The 17,350-nt window shown below is 54.9% G+C and overlaps 2 protein-coding genes across 10 annotated transcripts in view; one reads left to right on the top strand and one right to left on the bottom strand.

Annotated features, from left to right (window-relative positions):
* IKBKG (inhibitor of nuclear factor kappa B kinase regulatory subunit gamma) overlaps positions 1–4,571 on the bottom strand; it is a 54,865-nt gene extending 50,294 nt beyond the window's left edge. For 2 of the 6 annotated variants that reach the window (XR_011565399.1, XM_070784942.1), the window contains exon 1: positions 1,317–3,250. Coding sequence is in view for 3 of the 6 variants with exons in the window: in XM_070784942.1 (XP_070641043.1) it covers positions 1,317–1,478 (162 nt within the window). In the remaining 3 variants the exon portion in view is untranslated. Of the gene's footprint in view, positions 1–1,316; positions 3,258–3,317; positions 3,415–4,397 lie in introns of those variants that run through there. The other 4 variants (XM_070784943.1, XR_011565400.1, XM_070784945.1 and 1 more) reach the window with 4 other exon arrangements.
* Positions 30–17,117, top strand: G6PD (glucose-6-phosphate dehydrogenase). 4 transcript variants are annotated; one of them, XM_070784939.1, is made up of 14 exons: positions 30–158; positions 1,037–1,164; positions 7,565–7,654; positions 8,235–8,272; positions 8,347–8,455; positions 8,895–9,112; positions 14,290–14,448; positions 14,534–14,659; positions 14,977–15,070; positions 15,421–15,607; positions 15,706–15,941; positions 16,032–16,108; positions 16,226–16,318; positions 16,452–17,117. In XM_070784939.1, the coding sequence occupies exons 1-14, from the start codon at positions 47–49 to the stop codon at positions 16,540–16,542; spliced, it is 1,758 nt and encodes a 585-aa protein (XP_070641040.1). In that variant the 5' UTR covers positions 30–46; the 3' UTR covers positions 16,543–17,117. The 4 variants fall into 4 exon arrangements, with proteins under 4 accessions (XP_070641040.1, XP_019811665.2, XP_070641039.1 ...); XM_070784938.1 differs by lacking the exon at positions 30–158 and adding an exon at positions 315–450; XM_019956106.2 differs by lacking the exon at positions 7,565–7,654.
* The last annotated feature ends 233 nt before the right edge of the window (positions 17,118–17,350 follow it).

Below are 17,350 nucleotides of genomic sequence, written 5' to 3'. Positions count from 1 at the left end.
GGCCCTGCGCCGAAAGCCAGACTCTAGGGGCGGGGTCGGGCCAGGGATGGGGACGCGGGCGAGCTGCGGGGAGCTGCAGGCGGACTCGCGAGGTAGCGGGGACACGGCACAGCCGCAGCCGAGACAGCAGGCGGCCCGCGGCTCAGCGGCCGGCGCAGGTGCTCGAGGGGCAGGGCGGGCCAGGGCTGGGGCCTCCACCGGGGGGGGGGGGGGTGGGGGGGTGGTGCCCGGCCTGGCCGGGATGCGCGCGCACCTGCCCGCGCCCTCGACCTTCCCCGCCCCACGAGGGAGGGGCCCGAGGAGGCCACACCCCCGTATCTCGCCTGAGGCCGGTCAGCTCAGCCCAGGTTCCCGCCCCCGCCAGTTAAATGGGCCGGCGGGGCACAGCCCGGGGAAACGGCCGGGGACTCGGGGTCTGCGGGTGTGACGGGCGAGAGCAGCGAAGCACAGGTAACCGAGTGGGCGATCGCGGCGCTGCGAGGCACTTTGATTGCCCAGACTTGGGAACGAGGCAAAATCCAGAGGGCCTAACCGATCTGGTACCCTGAGTTGCCCTCATGGGACCCCCGAGGAGACGGAGACCCCGAGAGGGCCAGGGACTTGCTGGGGGTCTGCCCAGCGTGGCAGGAGGAGGGCTGGAGCGACACTCCCATCAGCTGCACTACCTCACATGCTCCAGCTCATTGTAGAGTTTCTGCCTGCATCCTGGGCGACATGGTCTTAGGCAGATCATACGCTGCTCCAGGGGAGTTTTACTCAGTCGCCCCAGAGCTGAGGCCCTAGTAAGAATCCAGTAATGCTTTGGGTCATTTTGTAATATACACCACAGAAGAAGGTTGCCCAGAGAGGATGGCTGGAGCCCAGGGCCAGCAGTTTCTAATTTCCCGAACATCTTGCTCCCCGGGTATTCACAGTCAGTGGTTTCAGTAATGAAACATAAGCTGGAGGAGAGCCCAAAGGACTCCTCCAGAAAGGGGCCAGCTTCTCAGTGCTCCTCTCAGCTCCTGCCTTGTCAACTGAGTTTTTCTTTCACTAGAGAGCGCCATGGCAGAGCAGGTGGCTCTGAGCCGGACCCAGGTGTGCGGGATCCTGCGAGAAGAGCTGTACCAGGGTGATGACTTCCATCAGGCCGATACGCACATCTTTATCATCATGGGTGCATCGGTGAGTCTCCCCTACCAAACCCCACAGCTTAAATGCAGCAGAAGGGACCTCAGGGTGCCGGTGCTTTCCCAACTGCTTGCAGCTGGGCCCTTCGGGCTCTTGCCCCTGCTCAGGGGCCACTGTCAACCCGTTACCACCCAGTGTATACACACCGTGAGGCATTTCTGAAGTCCGTGTGTAGCCATTGAGTGTAGACCTCTGTCCTGGAGCTGGGAGGCCCTTCGGGACTGTCTGGTTGGACTTCCTCCTCCACAGGGGAGACAGAGAGGTAAACAGGGGAAGCAGTCCATTCCAGAAGGGTGTTTTCCAAACATGTTTCTGACTTGACAGATGTCACACAGTCATTGCCAGAGGTAGGATCCAGGGCCCGATCTGTACCTTGTCTGTCTACCCTCAAGGTCGCCAAAGACACACACTTGACCCTTCTTGAAACCCCATCTGTTTGCCCCAACTTCCAAGGCCTCTCAAGGAGCTGAGACCAGCCCCATTGTCCAGCCAGTGGAACTGCCACTTTTCTGTGATCAGAAAGGCCAGATACTAGAAGCAAAGGCAGAAACAGCGTGCTGACCATACATGTCAGGGGTGGTGGAACATGAGAGGATGGGTGGGTCCTCAGAGAGCCATGACCGGTCCCCCTGACTAAAAGCACTCTCTCCATGTGCCACATGGAAATAAGATTGACCCGGTGGCAAGACATGAGAAAGGGCTGGAACACTGTCGACATTTCATCTCAAAGGGAAACTTTTCACCCTGGACGGGACCAAGAATCCGCTCCCCGGGATTACGAACATCTCTGGTGGTGACTTACTGTATAAACCTGAAGCGAGAGTTCTACCAAGCTAGTGAGCTCTTGACAGGGCAGGCATGGTCTCTCTGTCCCTTGCACACCCCTGTCCCTTCAGCTCTGGAGGAATTCGATTCTTCATTCATGTATCATAACAGGTCACCGCCCTTTGCAGAATGTGCTTCCTGCCGGTTGTGTGATTCTGGTCAGAATTTGGAAAAAGAGCCAGAATGCAGGGCTTTGTGGGTGAGGAGGGCTGTGCCACTGGGAGGGAAGGGAAGGCCGCCCGAAACTCTCCCCTGACCATCTTATCACCCCAAGACTGTAGGATGCCCAGTAGGGGCGCACAGGGGGCGGCTTAGCCCCTACCCTGGCCCCAGCCTCGTCCCTCGAGGTGCCAGAAAGATTAACACCTGGGACTAGGTCCAAGAAATAGGTTGACAAAGAAAGTTACTCAGGATTATTTTTCCTCCTTCCCCCATCCCCATCCCAGCATGTCCCAAGACACTCCAGCAGAGGATCCCTGACTTCAGTAAATGGCCTATGACCCTAGACCCTCAACTCCGATTAAACACCTCACTGAGAGCAACCAAGTGTGTTCTGTGGCCTGGGCCAAGTGTCTCCTCCTCTCTCAACCCCACAGTCTCCACTTGGCAATGGAAGTCTTTGGAGTATCAAGGGGCCCTGGGGTTCTGTTGAGCTCATTCGGTGACTCCTCCCTGCCTTCATGTGTGGCGGCCTTGGCATTGGGCAACACTGTTTCTTTGCAATCCGAGCAGTTCCCCTTTGCTCTTCTCTGCTCTGAGAGCAATCAGCAGAGGCTTCTAGGGCAGAAAGGGGAAGTGCCTGCTGCAGCCGGCGGGACGGCGGAGGGGGGCGGGAGTAGAGCCTGTTTTTTTTTGTTGTTTTGTTTCTCCCGTTACTGCTGGGATGTGTGGGAGGCAGGCAGGCAGCAGAAACCTGCTACTCTGGGAGACCAAGGAGTTCACAGCACAGTAGGCACCTGCCCTGAGGCCCCCCACGCCCCACTCCCCACCATGGGAGCCGTGCCTGGGGGCTGGGCCCCAAGGTGAGTGTGTGTGACAGCAAACACTGCCAGGCCTTCATGCCCCAGGCCTTGGGAGGCTCCAAGGCCTGCAGAGCCAGGGCCTTGGAGCGGAGCCTGCAAGTGCAAAAAGGATGAGCTGTCCTCCGCGCCTCTCCTCCCTGCCGGCTTTGCCCAACCCGAACCCAGGCGCCTAAGTTCCGCCCTGTCCGAAGGCCGGCTGAGGAGTTACCTGATGGCCTTGCAGCTGCAGCCACTCCCTGCTCCCTCCTCCAGACTCCCCCCCCCCCCCCCCCCCGGTAGGAGGGCAGTGGAGGTACTTACAGGACTGGTCCGGAGGCCTCTGGAACCCAAGAACCCCATTTCTCCTTCCAGACTGGTGTTGAGAGAGGAACCCTGGGCCTGCCAGGCTCGAGCCACTCTAATCCCCAGTGGAAACAGAGCAATTGAGATGAGAGAAAGAACAGGCTAAGGAGCCCCCTCGGGCAGAAGTGGCTCCCTGCAGGGTCTGCAGGGTGGTCTTTGCCTCTGGGCCTCAGTTTCCCCGTCTGGGCCATGGGCTCCATGAGTGCTCCAGGGCCCATCCCAGAGATGGGGTCCTGCAAGGGCTGAGCAGGAGGACCCGGGCCCTCTCTCCTCGGGGGGTGTTTCTGGGCTGCCTCCCCTCCTGGGGTGATAAGATTCCTGCTGTGTCACGGTGACTCTGGCGCTCCCCCAAAGGGCTTATGAGTCATGAGCCCCACGGCCTAGGAGGGAGGCCAGGCAGATCCTTGACTCGAGGGGATTGAGCCCACCCCGGTCTCCCAAGTTCTACTGCCGCGTGCTCTACCCTAACACCCTGGATACTTGAGATAAGATTGCGGTGCAGGCCAGATGCGGCAGCAGGCCGCATCCTGCTGCTAAGCCACCATGTGGCCCCAGACTCCTCCAGACCCCATGAGCACTGTGCTCTTGGCCCACAGTACTTCCGGCAGAGCAATCGAGCCCAGGCCACTGGGTAGGGGGCCCTCCTAGGCCTCTGCGCCCCCGCCGCAGTCTGGGTCCTACCTCACTCCTCCCTTGGGTGAGTGACTCAGAGCCCTGGGCCGCTGGTGGCAGGGCTGAGCTGAACAAGGCGAGCAGGTTCCACCCCTTGCTAATCCCAAAGGAACCTGTGAGGGCAGTCAGCTATGGGGCACTGTGACTCAGCAGACAGGACACTAGCCCACTGGAATTTGATCAGAAGCAAACATTCCTCTGGGCCAGGAGGTGCTCACTGACGGGGGATTGATGGCTTCTCCTGCCAGATCCCCACAACAGGAGGTGGGTAGCGGAAAGTGGGCACTGCTGGGCACTGGGAGGAGAGGGGCCACAGGGGTTGCAGCTGGGCTCCAGGGAGACCCCAGCTGGGGGTCAGACACTGACCTTGAAGCGCTGTTATCTCCAGTCTTCCCAGGGAAGGTGGTCGGCAAGACAGGTCCCTGCTCCAGAGCCTTTGGCAATCAGTTCTGAGCGGCTGTCAGACAGGGTCAAGGGCTGCGACACAGAGCACCCTGGTTTGGGAACCACCCACTGGAGCACTCCAGGTTCCGCTAGAGCCCGGAGGTGGCAGAGAAATACTGGCCCATGTGGGCTGGGCACTAGCCAAGACCTGGGCCAGAGCAGACACATGGACTTGTCCACGTGTGGATGTTGGCTCGGCCCAGGAGACGCAGAGTGAACCCACAAATGGGAACTGAGCATGCAAGCCTCAAAAGTGGCCTGCCCTTGCCCCCAGCCAGAGGAGGACTTGCCCACCTAGTAGCTCCCCAACTACCTTCCTCATGGCCTGTCTAGGGGTGCAGATTGCAATCAGTTCTTGTCCTGCAGCTCCTCTCTGCAACAGTCCACCGATGTGACCACATCCAGTGCTGACATGACTCTTAAACGGTCATTTTGCCCTGAAGACTCAGGTCCTCACCCCTGGAGGTGGTTTTCCTGCCCAGTGCGAGACTAGCAGCTCTGCCCAGCAGCCCTTGCTGATTACAGGGCAGGGGGCATGAGAGGGCACCTGCTCTGCACCCACGCCATACCCAGGCTCACCACCTCTTCCACCCACAGTGGAGAATTCCTTTGTCAGGTCACCAAAAGCAAGCAGGTGGCCGTGGCTACAGCAGCTAAACCAGCCTGGAGAGAAGGGACTGGGTGACTTCGTGCGATGACAGCATTGTTGCTCACAGTTGCTGTGTCTTCACACACTTGCCATTATCTTGGAAAGTTTCACATGGTCAACGGCAAGTGCGATACACAGCCAGGGCCGCCCACTGTCTGCTCAGTTGTTCTTTTCAGTCTTTTCATTTGTAGGCAACATTCACACACATCGAAAGACATCTCTGTCCAATCGGTTCTGACCTTTATAACCAGAGACAACGTTTCCATCTCCCCAGCCAGTCCACCTCCTGCTCTGAACTCTCACTTATGTCACTGTGGCTGCTTTGCCTTTTCTAAAGCTTCCCTTAAATCAACTCAAGGTGTTCAGTCTTGTGTGTCCAGCATTCTGGTTCTGAGAATTGCTTGTGCTGAGTAGGTCACTGGCTTGTCCCTTTTTTCTTGGTTTGTAATCTTTGTTCTTGCCCCCTGCACAGCTTGCAGGATCTTCGTTCCCCTACCAGGGATCAAACCCGCAACCCCCTGTGGTGGAGTCCTAACCACTGGACCACCAGGGAATCCCCCTGGCTCATCCCTTGGTGTTGCTGAGTGGGTGTTCCACTGTGTGGATATCCAGCTTGTCCATCTCCTGTTGATGGCCTTTCACTGTGTCCCAGCTCAGGGCTATTGGGAATTATGGCTGCTGTGAACCTTGGTGCAAGTGTTTGCTCCACACCACCTCCAACACCAGATGGCATTAGTTTTTTCAGATTACAACCTTCTGGTGAAGGTCAAGCTGGATCTCACTGTGGTTTAATTTGTATTTTTCTGACAACTGGTCATCTTGAACACTTTCTTGTGTGTTAAGTAACCATTGATTTTTCTTGTTGTGAAGTATGTGGTCAAGCCTTTACTGATCTTGAATTCTTTTCTTGTTTTGTTGTACAGTGGGTTTTTTTCTTTTTAATTGACCTTTTTAACCACGTTCAAGGTACTAACCAGTGGCATTTAACACATTTCATGATATCGAGGGGAGTGGGTTATATATTCTAGATTCTACATTTGGTGAATCTTTTCTCCCAGTCTGTGGCTTGTCTATTCATCTTGTTTTTTTCCCAATTCATCCTCTTAATAGTGTCTTATGATGACCAGGAGTTTCTAATTTTGCTCAAGCCTTCATTCATCCATTTTTCCAGTTACTGCATTTTGTGTCCTAGCTAAGAAATCTGTTTCTACTCCCATCTATTAACTTTTTCAAACCTAAAATCTCATTAATTGTAATAATTTTCATAAATCTTGGTTTCAAGTGGTTTTCTTTTTTTAAATGGACAGGTGGTCAGCTAGAGACCAGGCCTGCGTGACACTTTCTTCCCCACCTTGTCATGTTTCTTGTTCTCTGCCTGCTGCTGGTGGGGCTTCTGGTGGGGTGTTGAGTAAAGAACTGAAGACAGGCCCTCTTTTCTTGCTTCTGGTTGTTGAAAGAGGATTATTTCAACGTTTCCCTACAGTATATGATGTTTGTGGAGTTTTAACAGGGGCTGCTTAGCAAGGTGAGAAAGTTCCCTTTTATGCCTAGTCTGGGAAGAGGTCCTATCATGCTAGGTATCGAAATTTTCTGGAACATTTAATCTCCATCTGGTGAGTTTTAACAAGGTTCCTAGATTAAAAACTCTAAAGGAGTAGACATATGGCTTAGAGCTTTTTTCCTCTAATCTGTTCATGTAGTGAATGTTAATGACTTTTTTTTTCTTTTCAATATCAAACCAAGCTTTCACTTGCAGGATGATCCCAACTTAGTTAGGACATACTCCATGTTTGACATTGCAGGGTTGGGTTTGCTGGTATCTCCTGCAGAATTGTTTGCACCTGTATCTGTGTTCATGGATGAGACAGGCTTGGGACCACCTGTGCGCATTTCTCAGACTCTCTGGCCGCAGGGTCCTGGGGCCACCACACGGCTTGGCAAACACTCCCCAGTCAGGCTTTGCGTCTGAATGGCAGTCTCCGTGGCATGTTGTGAGACCTATTAGCAGAGCTGTCTCTGTAAGGGACAGTTGTCAGGGGCCAGGCTGGGCTTGCTGGGAAGGGTGTGAATGCCATTCTGTCTCCTTAATGACCATTGCCTCCCTAGGTCACTCATTTCATTGTGGTATGTTGGAATTTTCCAGAAAAGTGTCCATTTCATGTAACTTACCAGATGTGGGATAAGGTCGTTCACAGAACCCTCTGCGGTCTTTCCTGTCAGTAGTTTTGTCCCACTGCCCCCATGATTCTTGGTGCCTTTTTAAAAAGCAATCTTTCCCAGGGGACTGTTTGAATTAATTTAATTAGTCTTTTTCAAATACCAAGATGGGGCTTTGTTGAGCTATTCTTTTGGCTTGTTTTCCATTTTATTCATTTTTACTTTGCAGTGTTTCCTGCCTTGTGATTTGTTTGGCTTTTAAATCCTGCTGTCCTTTTTCTAGGGCTTCCCTGGTGGCTCAGTAGTAAAGAATCTGCCTGCAATGCAGGAGACTCGAGTTCAATCCCTGAGCCAGGAAGATCTCCTGGAGGAGGTAACGGCTACCCACTCCAGTGTTTTTGCCTGGAGCATTCCATGGACAGCAGAGCCTGACAGGCTGCAGTCCATGGGGTCGCAAAGAATCAGGCATGACCGAGCAACGATGGATGGTCCTTTTTCGAACTTTTTCAGTTGAACGCTGAGTTCATCAGCTTCGAGCCATTCTTTTTTTTGCTAACATAAGCATTTAAAGTCATGCCTCAGTTTTGTCGCATGCTACTTCCAATGCCATTCAATTCCAGTGAGTCTAGGGTTTTCTTTAGCCCATGAGCTCTTTAGAAGCAAGCTTCTTGTGTTGGCTTTGGTTTTGCCCATTCAACCATAAGACGAGTCTGTGGATCGTGGAACCAGCGGGTTAATGGGGTACCTCCTGGCCAGCGCGAGGTCTCTTTCCCTTAAGGTGCCCCCCAGCAATGTGCGGGCACTCCAGGCCAGGGTCAAGGGCTAGACTGGGCCCCAGTTCAAGCGGCTCAGACTATACACAGTGGGCAGGACAAGCATGCGCAGGTCTACCCCCATGGGGGTGATCTGGGGTATGTCCTCAGCTCCTAACCACGCCTGTTTCTCTGCCACAGGGGGACCTGGCCAAGAAGAAGATCTACCCCACCATCTGGTAAGCCTGTGTCCCCACTACCCTCTGTGGCCCCGCGCCCCCTTGCCCTTGCCACAGCCATGCTCTGCCCTCAGGTGGCTGTTCCGAGATGGCCTTTTGCCCGAAGACACCTACATCGTGGGCTATGCCCGCTCCCGCCTCACAGTGGCTGACATCCGCAAGCAGAGCGAGCCCTTCTTCAAAGTGAGTGGCTTCTGGGGTCTCGGCAGGTGGCACACACCACCACCCCCCGTCCCATCACAGAGGCCCTTCGTCCTGCCCCTCCTGTGCCAGGCCACCCCCTCCCTGGCACCTCCCAGCCCCCTGTGACTTGGGCTTACCACTTCCTTCCCACTGTACCCTGTGACCTCTCAAACATGGAGATACCTGCCTTCTCTCAACACATGGTACTTAGGTGGCATGACTTTGGAGAGACAGCTTTCTCCCAGGTCCCAGTTGGCTGGACTCTGGCTTCTGTCTTAGGGCATTGAGGCCCCCACCCCCACCCCCATGGGCGTGCTGGAGCTGTGAGTGACCCCAGTGCGAGGCTAGGATGGCTGACCTCTCAGGAAGCCCGCTCTGCCTATGGGCTCACAGGAGAGCAAGGGCAGGGAGCCAAGATGCTTGTGTCCGTGTTGCCCAGGCTACCCCGGAGGAGAAGTCCAAGCTGGAGGAGTTCTTTGCCCGCAACTCCTACGTGGCCGGCCAGTACGATGACACTGCCTCCTACAAGCGCCTCAACAGCCACATAAATGCCCTTCACCAGGGCACACAGACCAACCGCCTCTTCTACCTGGCCTTGCCCCCGACTGTCTATGAGGCTGTCACCAAAAACATCCATGAGACCTGCATGAGCCAGACGTAAGGCTGGTCTTTGTCCCTACCTTCCTGCCTCCAGGGTGTGCCCTACCCTGGTGTGACCTGCCCCAGCAAGCTAAGCAGAGCCCCCAGGGCCAACCGGTCTGCTGCTGCTGCTGTTAAGTCGCTTCAGTCATATCCGACTCTGTGCGACCCCATAGATGGCAGCCCAGCAGTCTCCTCTGTCCCTGGGATTCTCCAGGCAAGAACACTGGAGTGGGTTGCCATTTCCTTCTCCAATGCATGAAAGTGAAAGGTGAAAGTGAAGTCGTTCAGTCGTGCCCGACTCTTAGTGACCCCATGGACTGCAGCCTACCAGGCTCTTCCGTCCATGGGATTTTCCAGGCAAGGGCACTGGAGTGGGGTGCCATTGCCTTCTCCGGCCAACCGGTCTAGGGAGTCTGAAAAAGATAGATGCCCCTGGTTTGTTACTTCCATGAATTCAGTCTATGGAGAATGGGCATTTTCCGTTTTCTGGAAGTTTCCCAAAAATGCTCACACCCGTATTTACCATCCAGTTCAGTTCAGTTCAGTTCAGTCGCTCAGTCGTGTCCAACTCTTTGCGACCCCATGAATCGCAGCACGCCAGGCCTCCCTGTCCATCACAAACACCTGGAGTTCACTCAGACTCATGTCCATCGAGTCAGTGATGCCATCCAGCCATCTCATCCTCTGTCGTGCCCTTCTCCTCCTGCCCCCAATCCCTCCCAGCATCAGAGTCTTTTCCAATCAGTCAGCTCTTCACATGAGGTGGCCAAAGTACTGGAGTTTCAGCTTCAGCATCATTCCTTCCAAAGAAATCCAGGGCTGATCTCCTTCAGAATGGACTGGTTGGATGTCCTTGCAGTCCAAGGGACTCTCAAGAGTCTTCTCCAATACCACAGTTCAAAAGCATCAATTCTTCAGTGCTCAGCCTTCTTCACAGTCCAGCTCTCACATCCATACATGACCACAGGAAAAACCATAGCCTTGACTAGACGGACCTTTGTTAGCAAAGTAATGTCTCTGCTTTTGAATATTCTGTCTAGGTTGGTCATAACTTTCCTTCCAAGGAGTAAGCGTATTTTAATTTCATGGCTGCAGTCACCATCTGCAGTGATTTTGGAGCCCCAAAAAATAAAGTCTGACACTGTTTCCACTGTTTCCCCATCTATTTCCCATGAAGTGATGGGACCGGATGCCATGATCTTAGTTTTCTGAATGTTGAGCTTTAAGCCAACTTTTTCACTCTCCTCTTTCACTTTCATCAAGAGGCTTTTTAGTTCCTCTTCACTTTCTGCCATAAGGGTGGTGTCATCTGCATATCTGAGCTTATTGATATTTCTCCCGGCAGTCTTGATTCCAGCTTGTGTTTCTTCCAGTCCAGCGTTTCTCATGATGTACTCTGCATGTAAGTTAAATAAGCAGGGTGACAATATACAAACTTGATGTACTCCTTTTCCTATTTGGAACCAGTCTGTTGTTCCATGTCCATTTCTAACGGTTGCTTCCTGACCTGTATACAGATTTCTCAAAAGGCAGGTCAGGTGGTCTGGTATTCCCATCTCTTGAAAAATTTTCCACAGTTGATTGTGATCCACACAGTCAAAGGACTTGGCATAGTCAATAAAGCAGAAATAGATGTTTTTCTGGAATGCTGTTGTTTTTTCCATGATCCAGCGGATGTTGGCAATTTGATCTCTGGTTCCTTTGCCTTTTCTAAAACCAACCTGAACATCAGGAAGTTCACGGTTCACGTATTTCTGAAGCCTGGCTTGGAGACCTTTGAGCGTTACTTTACTAGCATGTGAGATGAGTGCAGTTGTGCGGTAGTTTGAGCATTCCTTGGCATTGCCTTTCTTTGGGATTGGAATGAAAACTGACCTTTTCCAGTTCTGTGGCCACTGATGAGTTTTCCAAATTTGCTGGCATATTGAGTGCAGCACTTTCACAGCATCATCTTTCAGGATTTGAAATAGCTCAACTGGAATTCCATCACTTCCACTAGCTTTGTTCGTAGTGATGCCTTCTACGGCCCACTGGACTTCACATTCCAGGATGTCTGGCTCTAGGTCAGTGATCACACCATCGTGATTATCTGAGTCATGAAGATCTTTTTTGTACAGTTCTTCTGTGTATTCTTGCCACCTCTTTTTAATATCTTCTGCTTCTGTTAGGTCCATACCATTTCTGTCCTTTATCGAGCCCATCTTTGCATGAAATGTTCCCTTGGTATCTCTAATTTTCTTGAAGAGATTTCTAATCTTTCCCATTCTGTTGTTTTCCTCTATTTCTTTGCATTGATCACTGAGGAAGGCTTTCTTATCTCTTCTTGCTATTCTTTGGAACTCTGCATTCAGATGCTTATATCTTTCCTTTTCTCCTTTGCTTTTCGCTTCTCTTCTTTTCACAGCTATTTGTAAGGCCTCCCCAGACAGCCATTTTGCTTTTTTGCATTTCTTTTCCATGGGGATGGTCTTGATCCCTGTCTCCTGTACAATGTCACGAACCTCATGCTATAGTTCATCAGGCACTCTATCTATCAGATCTAGGCCCTTAAATCTATTTCTCACTTCCACTGTATAATCATAAGGGATTTGATTTAGGTCATACCTGAATGGTCTAGTGGTTTTCCCTACTTTCTTCAATTTAAGTCTGAATTTGGTAATAAGGAGTTCATGATCTGAGCCACAGTCAGCTCCCAGTCTTGTTTTTGTTGACTGTATAGAGCTTCTCCATCTTTGGCTGCAAAGAACATAATTAGTCTGATTTCGGTGTTGACCATCTGGTGATGTCCATGTGTAGAGTCTTGTCTTGTGTTGTTGGAAGAGGGTGTTTGCTATGACCAGTGCATTTTCTTGGCAAAACTCTGTTAGTCTTTGCCCTGCTTCATTCTGTATTCTAAGGCCAAATTTGCCTGTTACTCCAGGTGTTTCTTGACTTCCTACTTTTGCATTCCAGTCCCCTATAATGAAAAGGACATCTTTTTTGGGTGTTAGTTCTAAAAGGTCTTGTAGGTCTTCATCGAACCGTTCAACTTCAGCTTCATCAGCGTTACTGGTTGGGGCATAGACTTGGATTACTGTGATATTGAATGGTTTGCCTTGGAAACGAACAGAGATCATTCTGTCGTTTTTGAGATTGCATCTAAGTATTGCATTTCGGACTCTTTTGTTGGCCATGATGGCTACTCCATTTCTTCTGAGGGATTCCTGCCTGCAGTAGTAGATATAATGGTCATCTGAGTTAAATTCACCCATTCCAGTCCATTTCAGTTCGCTGATTCCTAGAATGTCGACATTCACTCTTGCCATCTCTTGTTTGACCACTTCCAATTTGCCTTGATTCATGGACCTGACATTCCAGGTTCCTATGCAATATTGCTCTTTACAGCATCGGACCTTGCTTCTATCACCAGTCACATCCACAGCTGGGTATTGTTTTTGCTTCGGCTCCATCGCTTTGTTCTTTCTGGAGTTATTTCTCCACTGATCTCCAGTAGCATATTGGGCACTTACTGACCTGGGGAGTTCCTTTTTCAGTATCCTATCATTTTGCCTTTTCATACTGTTCATGGGGTTCTCAAGGCAAGAATACTGAAGTGGTTTGCCATTCCCTTCTCCAGTGGACCACATTCTGTCAGATCTCTCCACCATGACCCGCCCGTCTTGGGTTGCCCCACGGGCATGGCTTAGTTTCATTGAGTTAGACAAGGCTGTGGTCCTAGTGTGATTAGATTGACTTGTTTTCTGAGTATGGTTTCAGTGTGTTTGCCCTCTGATGCCCTCTTGCAACACCTACCATCTTACTTGGGTTTCTCTTACCTTGGACCTTGGACGTGGGGTGTCTCTTCACGGTTGCTCCAGCAAAGTGCAGCCGCTGCTCCTTTCCTTGGACGAGGGGTATCTCCTCACAGCCGCCCTTCCTGACCTTCAACGTGGGATAGCGCCTCTAGGCCCTCCTGCGCCCGCGCAGCCACCACTCCTTGGATATGGGGTTGGTCCTCCCGGCCGCCGCCCCTAGCCTTGGGCGTGGGGTAGCTCCTCCTGGCCACCGCCCCTGACCTCGGACTTGGGTAACTCTTCTCTGCCGTTCATGCGCCGTTGCAGCCTGGCACTCTGGGCCACTGCCCCTGATCTCGGACGTGGGGTAACTCCTCTTGGCCGCCACCCTTCGGGCATGGGGTCCTCCCGGCTTCTGCCCCTGACCTCGGACGTGGGGTAGCTCCTCTCGGCCATGCTCAGTGCGCCAGTCGCAGCCGCCGTCGCGCATCCAGATCCCTATATAGACCCTCAGAGTCAGCTCCCCAGAAATCCCACTGTCCCTGGCAGCAGTCCCGACTAACACTACAAGGTGGCAGTGTTGCTCCACGAAACTTTTTCACTGGTGCTGGCTTATTCTCAGGCCCTCAGCACTTCCCACGGTCCCGTCGACCACCACCAGGGGGCGGTGTTGCTCCAGGGAACCCTGCTTCCTGTGACGCAGTAGCTCCTGCGTGCTTGCTTATGTCCCCCAAACCAGGACCATGTCTGTTCCACTTTGTCCAAGGTTTGGATGTGGAATGGCCACATTAACTCTCCGTTAGGATAAAGGGGGCTTCCCTTGTAGCTCAGTCGGTAAAGCATTTGCCTGCAGTGCAGGAGACCCAGGTTTGATCCCTGGGTGGGGAAGATCTCTTGGAGAAGGAAATGGCAACCCAGTCCAATATCCTTGCCTGTAAAATATGGACAGAGGAGCTTGGTGGGCTGCAGTCGATGGGGTCGCAAAGAGTCAGGCACAAGTGAGCGACTAACACTTATTTACTTCCCCACGTTTAAACCCTTGGGGGGAGCTATGCCTTTGTCATCCCCTCCCCCTATTTTCCCACTAGCTCAGGGCACCCCCAGACCCTGCAGGAACCCTGCGTTGCCAGGAGGGAGCAGAGAGGGCAGGAGGTGCTCCTCCCAGTCGCCAGCCAGTCAGGCTAGAAGGCTTCCGAGGAAGCTCTGAGCCTAGCCCCAAGGGCTGGGAATTAGAAGGGGTGTCCTCTGGGCAGAGGCCAGAAGAGACCCAGCCCTGCAGAACTTGGCTGGCCCAGCTGACTGTTGAGAGGAGGCGGGGAGTCTCTGCCTTCACTCTCTAGGGAAGGGAGGGTGGACGGGGATGGGATGCTGAGCCATGCCCCACCCCAGGGAGGGTGATGTAGTTCTGGGTTGTCACAGAGGCTGGAACCGCATCATCGTGGAGAAGCCGTTTGGGAGGGACCTGCAGAGCTCCAACCAGCTGTCCAACCACATCGCCTCCCTGTTCCACGAGGACCAGATCTACCGCATTGACCACTACCTGGGCAAAGAGATGGTCCAGAACCTCATGGTGCTGAGGTGCGCTGGGGCAGGGGTTGGGGGCCAGGGGTCCTGGGCCGCCCCCCTCCGATGCACAGTCAGCCTCCGTGTGCCCCTCCCCCAGGTTTGCCAACAGGATCTTCGGGCCCATTTGGAACCGGGACAACATCGCCTGCGTCATTCTCACCTTCAAAGAGCCCTTTGGCACTGAGGGTCGTGGGGGCTACTTTGATGAATTTGGGATCATCCGGTGAGGGCCTGACTCCCTTATCTGGGGAGGTGGGCACAGGCACCATCCCACTTCCCCTGCAGGTCCCCCCGCCCCGCTCTGGGCTCCTGGACCCTGATGTTCAAGTTGGGCAGCATGAGTATCCGAGCAGTCAGTGGGGACTGTAAAGGGTGGGGTCACTGTCTTCTGTCTTTCCTCAAGGGGACCTGGCAGACACTGGGGATCAGGAAGGAAGCTCACTGCTTGTTGCTGGAAGGCCGACTTTGAGGCCCTGAATGCCGGGAAGGTGGCCGACGAGGGGCTAAGGGAGCTCATGCCTCACTCCTTCTTGCCCCTAGGGACGTGATGCAGAACCACCTCCTGCAGATGCTGTGTCTGGTGGCCATGGAGAAGCCCGCCTCCACTGACTCAGATGACGTGCGCGATGAGAAGGTGGGTGGGGCCGCCCCCTCCCTGCCCAGCCCCCTTTCCTTAGCCACCCATCCTGAGCACCAGGTGCCCTGGGCCAGGAGGCAGGCAGCCTGTCAGAGAACTGGCAGGGCCATGCAACCGAGCTTCTCCTGGAGAAGAACCGAGGGTGGGGTGAGGTGGTCCCAGAGGGCCCTTGCGGGATGGAGCCTGAAGCCCGGCTCTGGCAGCAGGAGCAAAGCTGCACGCGGGACACCTACTGACTATCAGGGCCACTCGCCCATCCAGGAAGGCCACCCCTGGGCGTTAACATGGCTCCCTGGTGCCCGGTGTCCTCTTTACTCAAGGGGCCTGTCTTCCTGGCTCTCCTGCAGGTCAAGGTGCTGAAGTGTATCTCAGAGGTGCAGGCGAGCAACGTGGTCCTGGGCCAGTATGTGGGGAACCCCGACGGAGAGGGGGAGGCCACCAAAGGGTACCTGGATGACCCCACGGTGCCCCGCGGGTCCACCACAGCCACCTTTGCGGCCGCCGTCCTCTATGTGGAAAATGAGCGCTGGGACGGTAGGTGGCGCCGCCATCCCGTGGGGATGGGAGCCGGCCCCTGCAGCCAGCCAAGCGCTCCCCAAAGCCTGCTGTGTCCATCCCCCGTCTCCTCACAGGGGTGCCCTTCATCCTGCGCTGCGGCAAAGCCCTGAACGAGCGCAAGGCCGAGGTGCGCCTGCAGTTTCGTGACGTGGCCGGGGACATCTTCCGGCAGCAGTGCAAGCGCAACGAGCTGGTAATCCGCGTGCAGCCCAACGAGGCCGTGTACACCAAGATGATGACCAAGAAGCCTGGCATGTTCTTCAACCCCGAGGAGTCGGAGCTTGACCTGACCTATGGCAACCGATACAAGGTGGGCACTCGCCCGCCCCCTGGGCAGGGGCGGCAGCCCAGGGCTCCACAGGGCTCAGCACCTTGGTGACACCCTGTGGCCCGCCCACAGAACGTGAAGCTCCCTGACGCCTACGAGCGCCTCATCCTGGACGTCTTTTGCGGGAGCCAGATGCACTTCGTGCGCAGGTGAGGAGAAGCACCCCCCTCGCCCTCCCTCCTCCCCCGCCCCCTCTCCATCCCCCTCTTCGTCCCCCTCCCTCCGTGGTCACACTGGGCCTCCCATCCCCACCCCTGTCCCTTCAGTGATGAACTGCGGGAGGCCTGGCGGATCTTCACTCCACTGCTCCACCACATCGAACGCGAGAAGGCCCGGCCCATCCCCTACGTGTACGGCAGGTACGTCTATGCAGAAGGTGCGGCGGACAAGACGGGGTGTGGATCGGGGGGTGACGGGAGTGGAGGGGGGGCGAAGGGGGACCCTGTGGCTCAGGGCTCCCTCACCGCTCCCCACTGCCTGTCCCCCTGCCAGCCGGGGCCCTGTGGAGGCAGACGAGCTGATGAAGCGTGTGGGCTTCCAGTACGAGGGCACCTACAAGTGGGTGAACCCCCACAAGCTCTGAGCCGGCCCCCCTCCTGTGCGCCCTGGGCCTGCCCACCTCTCTCGCTCTACACCCCCTCCCACCAGACCCAGCTCCAGAGGACTCGGGACCACTGCCCCCAGCCCCACATTCCTGCCCTGGGCTGGGGCCACCCCCCACCCACTCCTCGGCCCAGTCGCATTCCTCGGCCAGCCAGCACTGTGACCCCACCCGCACCCGACCCCAGCCAGCCTGTATCCCCGGGACTGAGCCCCCCCCCCACCCCACCGCCCGGAGCAAGGAAGAGGAGGGCTATAGTTGGGGAAGACAGGGGCAAGGTCCTCAGAAGGCCGAGAATGGGCCCCCTGCACCCCCAGTCTCAGCGCCATTCCACATTCCTGGTCCCCCCACGGAAGGGACGTTCACGCCACCCAGTGCCCTCCCTGCGCTGGGCCCTCCAAATGTCCGTGTGCCCCCCAGGCCCCCCATCACCATAACTCAGCACTCCACAACCACCCCGTCTCACTCCCACAGCACCCCCCACCCCCCGCCCCAAGGTGGCACCCTCACCACCAGAAAAGCAAAAGCAGCAAAGTGCCATTAAATCAGCAAACTAAGCCACCCGGCTCTGGGTCCTTTCTTGCCTCCTGCGACCGTGGAAGGGCACCCCTGTGGCTGCCTGCCCGCCTGCCCTGTCCCCACCATCGGCTTGCCCCAACACCCACTTCCCTTGACCACCAGATTGGGTGGGCACGTGGATTACCTCCACCCCAACCGAGCCGTGGGATCTTGTCAGAAGACCACTTGTGGCACAAGAACAGGTCATGTTCCTTTCATTCATTTCCCCCCG

Source organism: Bos indicus, chromosome X, assembly GCF_029378745.1.
Source record: "Bos indicus isolate NIAB-ARS_2022 breed Sahiwal x Tharparkar chromosome X, NIAB-ARS_B.indTharparkar_mat_pri_1.0, whole genome shotgun sequence".
Taxonomy (NCBI): Eukaryota; Metazoa; Chordata; class Mammalia; order Artiodactyla; family Bovidae; genus Bos; species Bos indicus.
Note: the sequence above shows the minus strand (reverse complement) of the source record. Positions and strands in the feature narration are given on the sequence as shown.